At 40.3% G+C, this 14050-nt stretch overlaps 1 protein-coding gene across 1 annotated transcript; it reads left to right on the top strand.

Moving 5' to 3' along the window:
• The first annotated feature begins 10726 nt into the window (after positions 1-10726).
• LOC131327810 (protein FAR1-RELATED SEQUENCE 5-like) lies at positions 10727-12934 on the top strand. Its single transcript, XM_058360941.1, has one exon. It carries the CDS (start codon positions 10727-10729, stop codon positions 12932-12934), a length of 2208 nt encoding a protein of 735 aa, XP_058216924.1.
• The last annotated feature ends 1116 nt before the right edge of the window (positions 12935-14050 follow it).

The following is a 14050-nucleotide window of genomic DNA, read 5'->3' as shown; positions in this document are numbered from 1 at the left end:
TCTAATCTGTACGCGTCATTACTGGGTCTTGGGGATTCGGTTTCCTAATAGTGGTATCAGAGCAGGCTATAATCACGCGTATGGATTAAACAAGCCATGTTGTCCGTAGGTTATAGAGGGTAGAACGTAGAACTGTGCTAACCCTTGTTTTACAGCGTTCTTACCCAGCTATTATGGTCACATGATTTTTATTGGTTTTATGTGATTGGATCCTACGATAATTTTTTCGTGGTTATTGTTATTTATTGGGTACCACGATTATTTTTCGTGGTTGTAATAATTAACGTAGCATGTGTTATTTATTGGGTGCCACGATTATTTTTCGTGGTTGTAATAATTAACGTAGCATGTGAACTCCAATGGAGGCATAAGATCGATATTTGTATATTTCTTCGATTGTAATAGCATTCGACGGTTATTCGGAGATCGAAGATGGTAGATACAAAAGATTCAAGTTATTTGGCTCGCAACAGTTTTTTTCAGATTCGTAGGGTCTGATTGCAGGACTATTTCGACCCAGTAAACATTGGAATCAGAAAATCTGTTCTTCATGAAAGTTGTAGATAATTGAATTTCGAATCCAACCCAATTTGAATCACTTCAATTGGAGGTCAGATGAAGAAGATATGGCCAAAATACTGAAGGCTGTGCAGTTTACGCGGAAATATGTTAAATCCGAAATTTCTTGCCTAAGCACGGTTGGATTTTGGTTTTCTTGATTGATTCAAACTATCTAAATCTTCTACACAAGTATAGCCGAAAGATTTCAAGTTTGAAAGGACTCCTTATTGCTTAAGGATTTCAAGATTGGAAGGATTCCTTGTTGCTCAAGGATTGCATCTTTGACCATAATAGTTGGGATGCATATTTTATTATGTTTCCTAAATTATGTTTATGCATGTTTCTATGATTGTTTGCATATGTGATAGTTTACCATATTGGGACAACATGGTAATATATGGCTTTTGACCTAGATCACATTTTTTGCAAACTTAAAATTTTTGATAACCCTCACAAATTTTTTTTTTAAATAACTAAGTGGGAGAGGGAGTTTATTTTTATAAATCTCACGGTCTCCATTACTAGTATGTAGATGATGTAATTAATTTTGTGTGATGGTTTTAGAACCTTACCCCCCATCGGGCAAAATTAATTATGCCCTTATCAGTACAGACTTCCTTAAAGGATAGGTCTATGATGATTGTTGTGTGAATTACTACACCATCTGAGGTAATTCATAACGGAACAATGGGTCATGGGGCTAGGTAATGGTATACACTTAGCTGTAAATAATAGTATTCTCACCATCTGAGTCACTATTATTATTTATAGAACCGAAGTTATATTGGCTATTTAATTTTGCTTGGCACGGTATAGTGTCTAGATAGTAAAATTAAAAGGTTGTGCCTATCTACACGAATGATAAAGAGTAGAGACTTCCTATCGAGGCATGCTCTTCACGGTGTGTAGGGTTGCCAATATTTTTCTTTTAACATGTGGTAGAAGGAACCAATATTAAAATGAAATTCAAAATTTTTATTGCCCTTCATAATTGATTGTTATGTTATTTGATTCTCAGATTCAAAAATGGGCTCTTTCAATCCACTTGCCATTATTCTTAAAGAAAATAAACTTACTGGACCAAACTATGTTGACTGGAAAAGAAACTTGAATATTGTGTTAACTGCTGAGGGCCACAAATATGTGCTTACTACGGCGTGCCCTCCTATACCTGAAGAAAATGCCACAGAACAGGAAGCAAAGCCTTATAAAGATTGGGTTAAGGCTGATGAGATGGCGCGGTGCTATATTTTAGCTTCTATGTCGAATATATTGCAACATCAGCATCAAGCTATGGAAACTGCTTCTGATATGATGCTGAACCTCAAAGAAGTGTTTGGGGATCAGAATCGGGCAGCAAGGCTAGTTGCTATGAAAGAATTGGTGAGCATCACCCATGTTGAAGGGACCCCAGTTAGGGATCATGTTCTAAAGATGATAGCTCTTCTTAATGAACTAGAGATCCTTGGAGCTGAAATTGATGGGGAAACCCAGATCGATTTCGTTCTCAACTCACTGCAGTCTGAGAGTTTTAAGCAGTTTCACCTGACTTATTCTATGAACAAAATGCATTTATCTTTGGCGGAACTTCTTAAGGAACTCCAAGCAGCTGAGGGTCTTTTGGTTGCGAAGAAACCACCATCAGTGCTAGTGGCTGAGAAGGCTTCTACTTCTAAGCCGAAAGGCAAGAAGAAGCAGAATAAGTCTCAGAAAAAGGTTGTGGAGGTAGTTCATGCGCCTCAAGGTGGAGTGAAAAAGCCTACGGGCAAGTGTTTTCACTGCAAGCAGAAAGGACACTGGAAGAAGGAATGTCCGGTTTTTCTCAATAAAGTGAACAAATAAGGTAAATCTTTTTCACTAGTTGTTGAATCATGTTTAGCGGTGTTATCTACCAGTACCTGATGTGGAGATACGGGAGCCACTAATCATGTTTGCAATTCATTGCAGGGGTTCCAGGAAACCAGAAGACTCAGTGATGGGGAGATTTATCTACATATGGAAAATGCTACGAGAGTGGCAGCAGTTGCAGTAGGAAATATTTTTTTAAATTTTAGTAGTAATAGGAGTTTAATTTTGAGAGATTGTCTTTATGTTTCTACTATTAGAAGAAACTTGGTTTCAGTTTCTAAGTTAATAAAGGATGGATATTTGGTTTATTTTAGTGACTCTGTGGTTATTAAGTTAAATAAACGTTTTATCTGTTCTGGTTCATTGGTGGATGATCTCTACATTATAAATCCTATATTTCCTACAGTGCAACTGCATGAATTGAATAACACTAATAATTTACCATGCAAGAGAAAAGAGCCTTCGAAATTGAACCAAACGTATCTTTGGCACTTACGTCTTGGTCATATTAATCTGAATAGGATTTCTAGACTGGTTAGAGATGGACCTTTAGGTTCATTAGAAGTTAAGAAACTTCCAGTCTGTGAATCATGTTTGGAAGGTAAGATGACCAAAAGGCCTTTTTCAGCAAAAGGATATAGAGCCAAAGAGCCGTTAGAATTGGTTCACTCTGATTTGTGTGGGCCTATGAATATCCAAGCTAGAGGTGGTTTTGAGTACTTTGTCGCTTTTATTGACGATTACTCAAGGTATGGATACATTTATTTGATGCACCGTAAGTCCGAATGCTTTGAGAAATTCAGGGAGTATAGGGCAGAAACGGAAAAGCGTTTGGGTAAATGTCTCAAGACACTACGATCTAATCGTGGTGGAGAATACCTCTTGGGAGAGTTTAGGGACTACTTGTCAGCTGAAGGGATTACATCCCAATTGTCAGCTCTAGGTATGCCACAACAAAATGGTGTAGCAGAGAGAAGGAATAGGACTCTTATGGATATGGTAAGATCAATGATGAGTTATTCAGATTTACCAATTTCGTTTTGAGGACATGCACTAGAAACAGCAGCGTATATTCTTAACTTGGTACCATCTAAGTCAATACCATCTACACCCACAGAACTATGGATTGGGCGCAAAGCTAGTCTCCAGCATGTCCGGGTTTGGGGTAGTCCAGCACATGTGCTGAATGGGAACGCAGATAAGTTGGAATCGAGAACAGAAGTTTGCTTGTTTGTGGGGTACCCTAGAGGAACGAGAGGTGGACTGTTTTATAGTTCTGCGGATAAGAAGGTCATTGTTAGCACTAATGCCCGGTTCTTAGAAGAGGACTATGTGATAGACCACAAACCCAGAAGTAAAATTGTTCTAGAAGAATTGAGAGGAGAGAAACCGGCACAAACTTCTTTACCACCAATAGTGCAGGAGGAAATGCCACAAGAGATATTTGTAGAGGCACCTATTGACACATCGGTACCTCGTCGTAGTGGGAGGGTTACTGTTCCACCCAGTCGGTATACGTTGTTGGGAGAGTTTTTTGAAATGATCCCTGATGATCAACATGCTGAACCCTGTAACTACAATGAGGCACTTCAAGATAAAGATGTGGAACTTTGGCAAAAGGCTATGAAATCAGAGATGGAGTCTATGTACTCTAATCGAGTCTGGGATCTTGTAGAACCACCTGAAGGGATTAAACCCATTGGGTGCAAGTGGATCTATAAGAAGAAGAGAGGGGCGGACGGGAAGGTGCATACCTTCAAAGCTAGGCTTGTTGCGAAAGGGTATACTCAGAAAGAAGGGATCGATTATGAGGAAACTTTTTCGCCAGTAGCCATGCTTAAGTCCATTCGGATTCTCTTATCCATTGCGGCTCATCTCGATTACGAGATTTGGCAAATGGATGTAAAGACCGCGTTCCTTAATGGAAATTTGGATGAGTGTATCTATATGGTGCAACCAGATGGATTCATAGCAAAAGGTCAGGAGCACATGTTGTGCAAGCTTAAGAAGTCTATTTATGGGCTTAAGCAGGCATCTAGATCTTGGAACATTCGTTTTGATCAAGCAATCAAGTCTTTTGGTTTTGATCAATGTCCGGATGAGTCATGTGTGTACAAGAAGCGCAACGGAAAAGTTGTAGTGTTTTTAGTACTATATGTCGATGATATCCTGCTCATCGGAAACGATGTGAGAGTGTTATCTTCAGTGAAAGTGTGGTTATCTGGCCAATTCGAAATGAAGGACTTGGGAGAAGCTGGTCACATCCTAGGGATTAAGCTTATACGAGATCGCAAGAATAGGATGTTGGGCTTATCACAAGCTACTTATATCGATGTCATTCTAGCCCGTTTTAGCATGCAAGATTCCAAGAAAGGGTTCCTCCCTTTTAGACATGGAATCAATCTATCCAAGGATCAGTGTCCTAAAACACCTGAAGAGATGGAGAAAATGAAGGCAGTTCCTTATGCCGCGGCAGTAGGAAGCCTTATGTATGCTATGTTGTGTACTAGACCTGATATTTGCTTTGCCGTTGGCATGGTTAGCAGATTTCAGTCTAATCCAGGGCAAGAACATTGGACTGCAGTGAAATATATACTTAAGTATCTGAAAAGAACTAGAGATCATATGTTGGTGTTCCAGTCAGATAGTCTGGTACCTCATGGGTACACAGACTCAGACTTCATGTCAGATAGGGATTCCAGAAAGTCTACCTCAAGATATGTGTTTACCTTGGGAGGTGGAGCTATAAGTTGGAGGAGTATCAAACAATCTTGCATTGCTGATTCTACCATGGAGGCAGAATATGTGGCAGCTTCTGAAGCAGCCAAGGAGGCTGTTTGGCTTAGAAACTTTTTGTTGGATCTGGAAGTGGTCCCTTCAGCGCAATCAGCCATTACACTCTATTGTGACAATAGCGGTGCAGTTGCTAATTCGAAGGAGCCAAGGACTCACAAGAAGGGCAAACACATTGAGCGTAAGTATCATCTGATTCGAGAGATCGTACAGAGAGGTGATGTTGCTGTGACCAAGATTGCATCAGCGAATAACCTGGCAGATCCTTTTACGAAGAGCTTACCAGCTAAGACTTTTGATAGTCACGTAGAAGGAATGGGAGTGAGATGCATGGCAGTATGGTTTTGAGTCTTAGTGGGAGTTTGTTAGGAGATTATGTAAAAGTTATGTTTTTATATGATGGATTAATATTTAATTATTAATCAGTTTTATCCATTTTTGATGAGAATCTTTTATGGGCAATATTTGCATGATAATTTTGTATGTTGTGCATGTGTGTCTTTTATTCTACATAGTAGATAATCCAGTGTGTAGAGTACGGCTTACACACAGAAGATTGGATCATCGGTTCTTCTGGAATATAAGTTATGGTTCACAGTCTTAGATGGAATTTGACACACCATCGGTAGGACTGTAGCACAATATTTTAGTAGGTTTTTCTTGACTACAGGGAATGGTGTTAATTCCAACTCATTGTGCTAGTATACTTTGTGTATATTGAACGAGACCGTATTGAGGTAATTGTCTTTATACTAACTTTATAAGACAATTGGAATCTCATGGTTATTATGAATGCTTATTCTCTTAATTCAAAGATAATTATTAGAAGTATATATTTAATGTTGTTGACTTTGATTCATTAAAGAGTGAGATCTTTGTACGGTCAATAGTCTCGGTGAATAGAGTAGCAACATTATGTATATGACAACTATTAATTATTAATGGAATCCACGTCCCGATAGGGATTGATGATACCCCTTGAGTAAGCTTATAAGTTTCGATTATGTCAAACCCTGCAGGTGGATATTTGTATCCGACATAACGAATAAGTTAAGCGGATAATCTCAAGTTAAGATGTTGATTAAGTGGGAGATTGTTAGTAATTTATTTTAATCAACGGGTATCTGTAATCTTAACGTGGGGAGATTAATGAGTATTTAATATCATGGAGCTCGTAATATAATTGAGATAAGGACGGGAGTGCAATTATAATTCTGTAGTGGGGTGAATTATAATTAGTGAAATAAGAATTAGAATCCTGGTGGGATTAAGTTTTCTTATTTACACTGGGAGCCCAGACTTATTACTCCTTAGGTCCCTATCGTAGCCCTATATATACACGTTATGCTCTCTAGGTCAGGATGATGTTTTTCTATTATTCAGTAAATAGAGGCAGGCTTAGGGCTTGTTTGATAACCTAAATTCAGCACTTAATACTGAATCAATTAAGTAATAAGTGATTCAGTAGGTTTGATAACCACATTTCATATTACTTAACAAATTAAGTACCACTTAAAATATAGGCTAAAAAGTTGAAAGTAATTAAGTAGCTTTGAGCTACTTAATTTTGGCTGAATTTTTGTGTACTTACATTCAACCGTTATACCACCATCACAACCACTTCCATCGACACCTCCACCTCTCCCACCACTACCACCACCTCCACCACTCCACCACCACCACCTCCACTACCACCACTCCTCCTCCACCACATCACCACCACCACCACTCCCTCCACTACCACCACCACCAACTCCACCACCACCACCACCACCACCACATCACCACCACCAGCTCCACCACCACCACCACCACCACCACATCACCACCACCGGCTCCACCACTCCGCCACCACCACAACCACCACCACTACCATCACTACACCACCACCACCATCACTACACCACCACCACTACCACCGCTCCTACCACCACCACCACCGCTGCACCACTCCACCACCATCACCACCACCACCACTCCCCCGCCACTACCATCACTACACCACCACCACCATTCCACCATTCCACCACCACCACCACCACTACCACTTCCTCCACTACCACCACCAGCTCCACCACTCCACCACCACATCACCACCACTCCACCACTACCATCATTACACCACCACACACCACCGTTCCTACCACCACCTCCACCACTCCACCACCATCATCACCACCGCCACTCCACCATCACTACCACCACTCCACCACCAGCACTCCTACTACCTCCACCACTCCACCACCATTACCAAAAGTATATTGTGACCGTTAGTAAATTCAGATAGAATTGGAACAAAATTAATTCATCATTTTTTTAATTCAGTACTTAATATATTTATCAAACAGCTTTTCAGCTTAAAAATTTCACCATTCAGTTTTCAGTACTTAATTTTTCAGTTTTCAGTATCAGTTTTCAGTTTTATCAAACAGCCCCTTAGAGAGAGCAAACAGATCACGAAAGAGTCCACACTTGGTTCGTGTTCTAGACGTGCAGGGAATACGATAGAAGATCGTAAGGTACGGTCGAGCAGTATTCGTGGTTTATAGTAAGACGTGCTATAACAAGTTCAACCAGCGTTCGTGTCGCAGGGAGTTGAGGTAGAACCCTAATTCCGCTTTATAGGGTTTTACAATTTTTGTTGTCTAATCTGTACGCGTCATTACTGGGTCTTGGGGATTCGGTTTCCTAACAAGAACAAGGTTGTAAGGAATGTGCTTGGCCTGGGGATAGAACTTGGGCTCTGTTCCCATAAGGCAGGTATATCCTTGGAGCATATAGTACACATACTGTCTTTGGCTGCCTCTCTGTACTGGATTTGGAGGGAGAGGGTTGATCATAAGCCCAGAATTCGAAGATTTGATGTGTGAATTTTGCTGCTCTCTTTGTGTAGCTTATTCAAGAAAAAGACCTCATCAATACGAAAACGGTAGCACATGATTTCATTTCATTTGTGTTCGAGTACATAAAAAGAAGTGTGATTATGTAATATAGACCATCTAAATTAATATGGTGAAGCCACCCGTATCGTACTCACATATGTATAACTATCAGATCAATGCGACACGGTTCACAATAACCCTGCATCCAAGCCCTATGGGCAGTAAACTTCCAAGACTTTATGTAGTCATAACATGAATACAAATCCATGTCTGTGCCATATTAATTTTGGTCACCAACATAACATTCATGAATATATGCAGAAACCATTAGCACAGTTGCAAGGATTTACTTATTTCTATAGCATCAGAATCGAGCCTCACGGCGCTGTTTAGCAAGGAAAGTTGAATTTTCCCTAACAAATGAGATGGTTCCCCAAGAGAGTGATCAGTGTTAGATTTCATAAAGGGTTCTAACCTAAAACCAATTGGTTATAAGTGGATTAACCTCTATAATATATATTAACAAAGCTTGGTTGATTTAGACGAGCGATGTGAGATAGAGTTTTAACACTTCCCTCACATGCAGCCCGAATGCACGTGAAGGTACGAATGGAGAAAACAAGGACATTTGACTCACACGACAGAGACTCGATGACATGAGATGAGACCACCCAAGATTTAGCTCTGATACCATGTTAAACTTTTTTAAGAGTTTCAACCTAAAACAAATTAGTTATAGGTGGAGTAGCCTCTAAAATAAATTAACCAAGCTTGGAAGGCTTAGATGAACGATGTGAGATAAAGTCTAACAATCAGATTATATGTACAAATACAATTAAGTCCAAGAGCACTAAACTCAGTAGAATTTGACTACCTGCTGCGCTCTCACAAGTCACGAGTCGATATACGAGTAACTAGCTTATTTCTAACTTCACCAAAGCAAGAGATGTAAGAAAAGGGACAGATGACTAAGGACGTCTTGGCCTTCTTGTGGTATAGAGATTCAAAGCCTTCAGTTGGTGATCCTTTGTGCTGGAGTCCACACGCCCCAATTCGAGTATTTTTATATAGCGGACCAATCCATTGTTGTGCAGCCCACTGTGTTATGAAGGTTCGTTGGTACCTCCGCTTACTTTTCCGAATCCAGGCTACGCTAGTGGACCGGCCAATCCATTATTTATCCGAACTTATCAGCGATCAATCCATATAAACTCCAACAAGGCTGCAGAGTTTGCATAGTAAGAGACTGTTTGGTTTTCTTTACTGTTTGGCTTTCACAATCAAATTGTGGAAACTGATTCTCGTTTTCTTTTTGATGCCTTTTGCAAGAAGCAGGTCAAACCGGAGCATTTGGGCGGACTTATCCTGGATTGTTTCTCTCTGATGCCTAAGTTTGCATCTTTGAATCTTTGTTTTTGCTACTGGTCCTGAGATGTTTTGGCCAAACATGCGGCCATGGTGCAACGTGGTTTTTGTTGTTGTAGCTAGTATCCCGCCGAGCTTTTACCAAAGAGAGTTTTTCTGCATGAGATAGAGGACGTTGGTGCTCTCAAAAAAACTACAAAAGCAGTGGAAAATCATTTGTGTTCACAAACTTTTCTAACAATTTTGCTATCAGTAGAGACCCAAATCCCGACCTCCATCCCGATCTGACGTGGAAGGTAAGGGTCCCACTGCTTCCGTTCAAACGCGCGAGAAACAAATCCTTCCCATTTCAAAAAAATTTGGGAAAGTGAATATCTGTTTCTCTCTTCTTCTCGCCCTCCAAAAAACGAGCCACGAGCCAGCCCCCAAGCTTCTCACATACACCGGCCAACCACCGATTGACCACCACCGGAGCTCCCAGATAACGCCGGGCCACCACCACCGGAGCCCCCATCGATCGACTAGGCCGCCACCACTGACGCCGCACCACGACTCGCACCAAGATTCTCCTGACTTCCACCGACGCACCACACCAGGCCACCACGATCTCCTCTCTTCTCTCTCCTCCATCTCACCAACTCTCCTCTCGTCGCACCACCACCAATGGGCAACCCCAAACCCGCCACTACCACCACCGACACACCACCTCCATCTCTTCTCTCTCACTGGTATCTCTCTCACTTCCCTGCCCACTAATCTACATTTGATTCTTTCTGTTGGCTATTCCCTAGTCGATCCTTCAATTTTAGAGGAAGAATCAAGAAAATGGGTGCAAAAGGGCTGACCAAAATATAGCAGCAACAGCCGCAAGAAATAAGCAACACAGGGGAGGAGAGAGAGTACGCTCTGGAACAGAAAAATGGGCAGCAAAATTGTTAGCTGCAACTACTTGTTTTTTTCATTCCACTTCCCTTTAAATACTTAGGGTAATACATAACATGGACTTGGGCTTCATCCTAACATTAAGCCCCATAACAAGACAAAAGGTACTAGCCCAACTCACAATAATACTTGGCCCAAATATTGTATTTAGACTGATAGCAAAATATTCGAACGTATATTTACGTATGTCGTTTTCTCAATGACCAATTTATTATTCTGTAATTGTATGATTGTTTAATGTTTCAGTGCATTGTACATGTGGACTAGTTCAATTCTTTTTTAAACATAGTTATGTGTGTATATTCTTAAGTCTGGTATTTCTTATTTGTAGAATCATGGAAATACAAGATCAGAATTTGGAGGAAACTCAAAATTTGGAGGTGGTATTGGAACCTAAGGTTGGAACAATATTTGAATCTGAATACGAAGCCCAGGAATGTTATGCTACTTATGCGAAAGCAAAAGGTTTCGGTGCAATCACAAAAACCTCTAAGAAGCGTAACATGGTAAAGTCGAATATAACTTATGGTTGTCATCGGGCTGGAAATGCCAGGCCAACGGGTTTGAACCCCATTAAATCCCATCCAACACCCAAAACAGGTTGTAAAGCCCATATGAATATCTCTTTGCAAGTTGACGGGAAGTGGATGTTGAATTCGATTGAACTGAACCACAACCATGAAATGGATCCAGAAAAAGTGAAATATCTTCGGTGCTATCGGAATATCCCACCCCATTCGAAGAGGATAATTGAATTACACGCGGCAGCCGGAATCACAATGAATAAAACCATTGCCTCATGTGTAATCGAGGCAGGGGGGCCTGATAATCTACCATGGATAGATAAGGATGCAAGGAATTTCAAGGATAAAGAAAGGCGTTTACGGCTCAAAGAAGGGGATGCCGAAGCAATGCATAAGTACTTTGTCAAAATGCATGAAGATAACAGTGACTTCTTCTATGCCATCGATCTTGATGAAAATGACCGATTACAGAATGTCTTTTGGGCTGATGCGTATAGTAGAGAGTTGTGTAAAGAATTTGGCGATGTGGTCACCTTTGACACGACTTACCTTGTTAACAAATACAATATGCCTTTCGCACCATTTGTAGGGGTCAACCATCATGGACAATCGATTTTGTTTGGATGTGGTTTGGTATCACGGGAGGACACCACTTCATTTGTATGGTTGTTTGAGACTTGGCTTTCTTGCATGCATGGTTCCTTCCCTAATGCCATCATCACAGACCAATGTAGGGCAATGCAAAACGCGATAAGTGAAGTATTTCCAAATGCACGACATCGTTGGTGTTTGTGGCATATCATGAAAAAAATTCGTGACAAGTTGAAGAATTGCAACGAGTATAAGGCGATAAAAACATCTCTCAAGAGTGCTGTTTATGATTCCTTGTATTCAGTGGACTTTGAAAAAAGTTGGGCAGATCTCATCAAACAATTTAATTTACAGGGCAATGATTGGCTAGCTGGATTGTATGAGGAAAGGCATCGATGGGTACCGGCATTTGTTAAGGATACCTTTTGGGCGGGGATGTCAACAACCCAACGAAGCGAGAGCATTAATGCCTTCTTTGATGGCTACGTCCATTCCAATACCACCTTGAAGGAGTTTGTGGGACAATATGAGAATGCCTTGGGTAAGAAGGTGCAGAAAGAAGAAGAGGCAGATGCCCATTCCTTAAACTTTCAAATTCAGAAAGTGTCCCCTTATGGTTTTGAAGACCAATTTCAACAAGCATACACAATTGGAAAATGCAAGCAATTTCGAGAGCAAGTAGGCCAAACGATTGGGTGCAATTTGACTATTGGACCGGTAGTAAATGGTATTTCACAGTTCCACATTGAACAAGACATCCTAGTTGGAAAGAAAAAAAATATATTTAAAACTTGCACTTTCCTTGTTCATTTTAATGAGGAGTCAGCTGAAACTAATTGCAATTGCCGGTTGTTCGAGAGTAAGGGAATGGTGTGCTCGCATATGATCTCGGTTTGGTCAAAAAAGAAGCTTGAAGTAGTGCCCGATAAATATATTCTTCGACGATGGATGAAAAACTTGGTGAGGAGTTACAAAAAAATTAAGGTGAGTTATGTTAATTGGGAGCGCAAACCCGAATTCACTCGCTATGACAGTTTGTTGAAGTTATTTAATGAGGCAGCCGACATTGCCATGTATTCCATTGCCAAGACTGATAGGATGGCGGCTAGGTTGCGAGAAATTAAAGTGGAGAATAACTTATACGATGAGGAGTGTCAAAGCAATATGCCTACGGTTGGAGATGTACAAAATGGTTTGAAAAGTTTTCAAGATGAATCAAATACCGTGGGCGATCCAAGTGTAGGGCCTCGGAGAGGGCGACCGCCAATGAAGAGGAAACAATCAATGACTGAGCAAATTGTTAGGAAGAATACGAAATCAAACAAAAGGGTCCAATGTAGTCGCGCCAATGCAAAAAGTACATTGGTATACCTTTCATTATGCATTCCTTTCGATGTTTCACATAATTATGCTCATTGGTTTGTATGATTTCGAATTTGACTTTATTTCGCTTTAGGATGTGGAAGTCAACACTCATGCTACGGGATTTCACGAGATTGTCATGCAAGAGAGTGGAAGCGTTACTGTAAGTATGACTTCATTTGCATTACATCGAGCCTTTTCAATTTGTAATTTTTTTCATGTTACTATCATTTCAATTGGTTATGATTTCAGCCATCTCAGGCAAGTGTAGGATATCTTGGTACGTGGAGCTATGACCTTAATGAATCTCCATATGATTTGGAACATGATTATAGTAAGTTTCGCTCTAAGACTTCCTACTTTTATTGATTTATAAGTTTAACTAGGATTCTCTCTCTCTCTCTCTCTCTCTCTCTCTCTCTCTCTCTCCATATTTTGATTTGACTTGGTTTGTTTTTGTTGTCTTTCTTTTTTTGTGCATGTTGATAACTTCAGGGATGGAATGATGCATTTGAGATACAAGACATGATATGAAACAAATGAAGGATGTGAAACAAATGACTAGCGTCCACTTTTGTGAAATATCATGTTGCTACTTTTGCATCATTTTGGTGTTGAAATTGTAGTTTTTTGGTTTTGTAATTGCTGTATTTTGTTGGTGGAATGCAGTTTTTTGGTGTGGTATATGCCCCAAGCTTTGCTTCATTGAAGCATGGGCTAATGCTGTAGATGAATCCGCTTTTGATGTTGCTACTTTTTTGGCAAAAGCGTGAGGAGATGGCAGAAGCATGAGTGGAAAGTTATCAGTCAAATTTAGTGTCAAAACTCGAGTGCATGATTTCCAATTATGTAAATTCGTTCATATCAATGTATTTTGATTTCTCCAAATTCGTTCATTGTGTAAATTTGATTCACGCCTTTTTGCATATTTTGATTGTATTGAATTTGCTTGAGTTTTCCATATTCATGGATCCTGAATTCAAGTCCATACTCATGACTAAGCAAATTAAAGTTGTTGCAGAGAGAGAGAGAGAGCGTGCGTGCAATCAATGACTGAGCAAATTAAGTTGGAATCTCTGTTATGAAATGGAACTATTATGTGTGTCATGTCAGCGTATCCATAACGTGTCCTATACCTGTATCCTGTCGTATCGGTGTATCCGTATCACATATTCGTATTGT

The sequence above is a fragment of the Rhododendron vialii genome, chromosome 5a, assembly GCF_030253575.1.
Source record: "Rhododendron vialii isolate Sample 1 chromosome 5a, ASM3025357v1".
NCBI lineage: Eukaryota > Viridiplantae > Streptophyta > Magnoliopsida > Ericales > Ericaceae > Rhododendron > Rhododendron vialii.
Note: the sequence above shows the minus strand (reverse complement) of the source record. Positions and strands in the feature narration are given on the sequence as shown.